The sequence below is a fragment of the Saccostrea cucullata genome, unplaced genomic scaffold (genome assembly GCF_032062105.1).
Source record: "Saccostrea cucullata isolate Sc308-1 unplaced genomic scaffold, CSIRO_AGI_Scuc_v1 ctg23322, whole genome shotgun sequence".
In the NCBI taxonomy this organism is placed as follows: Eukaryota; Metazoa; Mollusca; class Bivalvia; order Ostreida; family Ostreidae; genus Saccostrea; species Saccostrea cuccullata.
This window is the reverse complement of record NW_026932044.1, coordinates 1-4,967: the sequence shown is the minus strand read 5'-3', so window position 1 is coordinate 4,967 and position 4,967 is coordinate 1. Positions and strand designations below refer to the sequence as shown.

At 33.5% G+C, this 4,967-nt stretch overlaps 1 protein-coding gene across 1 annotated transcript; it reads left to right on the top strand.

The window, feature by feature from the left end:
* Positions 1 to 6: 6 nt before the first annotated feature.
* Positions 7 to 4,961, top strand: LOC134234340 (diacylglycerol kinase epsilon-like; the record flags this gene model as incomplete). The annotated part of the gene is made up of 9 exons (XM_062716387.1): positions 7 to 148; positions 419 to 1,093; positions 1,213 to 1,356; positions 2,375 to 2,526; positions 2,952 to 3,003; positions 3,353 to 3,463; positions 4,095 to 4,166; positions 4,638 to 4,771; positions 4,913 to 4,961. Coding segments are annotated over exons 2-9 (1,386 nt in total), but the record flags the coding sequence as incomplete, so codon positions are not given.
* Between the last annotated feature and the right edge of the window lie 6 nt (positions 4,962 to 4,967).

Below are 4,967 nucleotides of genomic sequence, written 5' to 3'. Positions count from 1 at the left end.
TGTTTTTATCTCGTTTTTAAACGTTCTAGCGAAAGAACAACGCTCGAGGACAAATATAGTAGGTTCTTTAGTCATGGAGCAGACGACATGATGAAATGTTACCGACAGTGACGTAAATCTCGAGGGAGTGTGCTTGTTCTACATACAGGTATGATTTCCACGTGTATCAACGGGTAAAGATAGAAATTTTAATATAAACCCCTTTTTCCTTTTTTGGATGATAGCCACCCAGCAGTCTGGAGCCGCAGTACGCCTAGTAGCTTTTTTTATTTACTAATTACAATTCGGAATTTTTAATTACTATTACGATAACGATATATTTATAGATGTTGCTGTACAATATGGTATACAACTTTAAATCAATCAAGGAACATATCCTTGTAGATATGTGTACATGACTTCTGATCTCTTCTTTCAGAAAATGGACTCCTTACTGTTGCTTGGGATTTTTGTAGTAATTCTAGTCATAATATTCCTGCTGATGCAGATGTACAGACACTATAGACTGCAGCATTATGAAGTACCAGCTAGGGACATAACAAAAGGGCACAAGTTCTACATGGTGGATGAGTTTCCTGAACAAACATACTGTAACATTGGTCACAATAAAATAAAGCATGGTGCTCGCTGTGACAGCTGTGGAATCTGTGTTGATGATCACAACATGAAAGAAGCCAATAAAAAAATTCCTTGTAAACCTGTGTCTGTTGAAGGTGATAGACTTGAACATTACTGGGTGCAGGGCAACCTGCCCTTATATAGTAAGTGCTCCACATGTAATGAGGATTGTGGAACTCTACCACACATCTGTGATAGAAAATGTGCATGGTGTCAACAAACTGTGCATGAAGAGTGCTCTCCTAAGTCGGACTTTTGTGATTTAGGACCTAACAAAACTGCCATAATACCACCAACTAGTATTAAGTTGAAAAGTGTTGGAATGAAAGGTCGTAAACGTCTTGTAATTAAAGAAGCTTCCATTCCTGACATTAAGAACTGGAGTCCCTTACTTGTGATTGGAAATCGTAAAAGTGGCAATAATGATGGAGAGTATATTCTAAGATCTTTCAAAACCTTGCTAAACCCCACACAGGTACTACAAATTATATTTTTTCAGTCATTTGAAAACGGGCAGTTTGCAACATATTTTTTGACAATCAGATGAGGGTTACTTTAAAGTTTATAAAATCTTTCTTCTTCCTACTTTGATAGGTTATAGATTTGAATGATGATTCTCCGGAGCATGCATTAGAATGGTGTCGATTACTGCCCTCTGTCACATTCCGAGTATTAGTTTGTGGTGGGGATGGAACCATTGGCTGGGTACTGAATGCCATAGAATCCTTAAAACTGCAGGTAATAACATATTATTATTATCAGTTTTGAATCTTAAATAAAGATTAAAGTTTTTACATGGAAACTCAAAGTGAAAGTAATGGTCGTTTGCTTCTATCTTGAATGAGAATATGTCATCTCAATTTCTTTGCTTAATACATGTAAACCAAAACAAAAATCGTGAGTACCTCGCAGTCATCTAACTTACTACCACTCTTTTGGGGAGGAGTCGAGAAAGCTCTAAAATTTGCAAGATTATTGGGTAACATGGCATTGTTTACAGTAGAGTCAATCGAATGATTCGAACAATTTTAAACCGAAAGTACAATGTATCGCCAAGAAATGAACTCCAAATAGTAGACTGTCAAGTAAGTAAAGTTAAGAATATTTTATCAGCTTTAAACTGTGACAATTTTCAATGAAAATTTAATGAGAGGAGCCTGCTTAGTTAAAAATATTGTAAAAAATTAAAATTTAAGGATTAGCTCCTCTCCAAAATTAATTAGCTTGGTTCAGTGATTGTTTAGCAAGGTATTCCACCAGGATTTTTTTTTTTACTTATCTGGCCTTATAAATTCTACAGTGATTGATCTTGCATTGTATTCATTTCAATGGCACATTTGCCCGATTCCTATCTCCATCGTGAAAGACTTCCGCTAAGTTATGTAATCGAGATATCAAGTATTTGACATGCATGTTCTGTAAACATGTTTCATTTTACTGTGTATTCTTTTTAGCATCTTTCGCAGAAGCACCTTTTGCTATAAATTATTGCTAAATATTTTATGTATGCATATACATTTTTATGTATTCTTATAAAGTATATCCATAAAACACAAAATTGAATCTATGCTTACTTGTTGAAAAAGAATTTTTGCCAAATATTGTACAATATGAATTAAATGCAGTAATTGCAAAAAAACCCTATTGAAACAGAAAAGCATGTAAAATGTAGTTTAATATGTCTGTATTTTCAAAATGTAATTGCTGTAAGAAATACCTTTTATAAATTAAACTATTCATTTTATGTCTTTTTCAGAATCCCCCTCAAGTGGCCATTTTGCCCCTAGGGACAGGAAATGACTTATCTCGAGTGTTGGGCTGGGGGGAGGGCTACACTCATGAAGACCTTGCAGATGTTAATGATTTTATGACAAAACTTCAGGAGGCTAAGCCTGTAAAATTAGACAGGTAAAAATATCTTTAAACACCCCTGTAGTGCTTTTGTACCACTGTTTTTTTTTTTTATTGTATACTGTGAAATCATTTAAAATTGGTGAGGAACAATTGATTTTCACAGGTTCAATTCTTACAGGTTCATGTGGACAAAATTTTGTGTATTCGCTCATACATGTACTTATAAAAGGAAAACTGGCTTTTTAAACCTTAGTTTATCAATTTGTGTAGTAGACATGTATTAATTTATGAACATAATGGATGTAGGGTACTTGAGCCACCACGGAATATAATGATTCCACAGTTAACACAACAGATATTCATTAACCACTGAAATCTGAAAGGCAAAATCATTATTCAGTGTTGAAGGTAAGATACAAATGAACACGTTTTTGTTAGTGTAAAAAGGATGATTAATATTTCTTTTTTATGATTTGAAGGTGGGCTGTGCGGATAATCAATACAAAGAAAGTGATAGGAAAAGTGAAAAAAGTGAGTAATATTCATTTTAACCTTCTTTTTTAAATGCTTGAAATTTTGTATTGTAACAGTTGCATACTTTTTTATGTGTTTCTCAATAGAAAATATTACATACTAAAATTCATATCATGTTACATATTAGCCCTAGGGCTGATAGGAAAAATGATATTGATAGTATGTAGTATCCTAATTTGTACTTTTTTAAATGAATCTTTACAATTGATTAAATTGAGTGTATTGTATTGAAAATTTTAGTAGTCCTGCAGGACAAGCCTTAATTTTCAGTTGTCCTGGACTGGTATGCTATCATAAGTGTCAAACCCTTTCTATACAGTACAGGAAAATAATTTTGTTGTTGTAGATAATCATGAACAACTACTGCTCTCTGGGTGTTGATGCACTAGTGACCTTGAATTTTCATCGTCAGAGGGAATCAAAACCTTGGTTGTTTGCACACAGACTAATAAATAAGGCATGCAAAGAAACAAAAAAATAACTCTTCAGCTGTTTTTGACCAAAAGTGTACTGTCTATATAGTTTCAACCAGACGCTCGGCTGTCTTCGTAAGCTCCGACGAGCTCCGTGACGTCATGTGACATCACAGCTAGTCAAGATGTCTCGTGCGGCTAAAATGATGTTTGAAGTGGCTCAGATCAATTTTTCAAGTGTTTTTGATAGTACAACTGCGCTCGCCCCAACGGTCAAACCGTAAAACATATTTTCAATTTTGCAGATTTTTTATTGACCTGGTCAATCGGTGTAATTGTACCTACAATACCCGAATAAAAGTCATAGTAAAGGTTCAATTATCTCTTACTTCACATCATCACCAATCTTTTTCAACCAATGACCTTGTTTAAAATATATACGCATGTATTACAGCAATTACCATCTTTTCAGCTGTCAAATCATGTCAACTTTCGCAGGATTTAAAAACGAAAGTAGAATGTTAGATGAATACCGATCCCGATCAGAATTTAGACAAAGAAAAACAGAAATAAAAAAATCGAGGCGGGGGTATAAAATCGGGGCGGGCGGGGATGAGAATCTAGGAATATTTTTATTATGGCCTTATGATGTAATTTTTTTTCTTCTCTTTGTAGCTTTGTTATTTCTATTATGGGACCAAGGATGTTTTAGAAAATGAATGTAAAAATCTACATAAAAAAATTCAGGTACTTATTTTTTGGGTATGATAATTTTTGTATAACAAATGTCTATTATAGCTTCTCTGGCAAGATGTAGCATCTATATAAAGTATGTTTATTACCTAAATACGGTAATAAAAATTGTAAAATAACATCTGTATAAAGTATGTTTATTACCTACATGCAAATATGGTAATAAAAAATTATAAAATACAGTGGAACACAGTTACAACAATCATGTTCATAGTGAATTCCTAATAAATTCATGCTTATAATAAAGTAAATCGTTTTCTGCATTTTTAAGATATAATTTAGGTTTATAATGAATTTTAAACAAAATTGCAACCAACTTTCAGCTATAAACATGTTATATCATATATGCTCATTTAATTTACCATAAATTTGTAATGCCAACTATTTTAAATTTATTGAAGAACGTGTATATGATTGGTATGGTCTACATTGTAAATAAATAAATAAAAGAATGATTTTGGCCAGGTGGAATTGGATGGACAGTTGATAGACTTACCTGAGATAGAGGCCATTGTGATCTTGAATATCAGCAGCTGGGGAGGAGGATGTCAGCCCTGGGGAGCAGGACATGACGAGAGTAAACAGTTGAAAGCACCCAGGTGTGTAAATTTAAGAACAGGGATTCTCTTAAGAAATTTTAAGGACAGAATTAAACTTGTATGTTGACATGGTGCAAATATGTTACGTACAAGAAATATTGTGATCTGTATTTTAAAAAAAAAATGCCATTTTCATTGCAGATACAATGATGGCATACTGGAGGTGATGGGGGATATTTCCTTCCATATTGCCCAG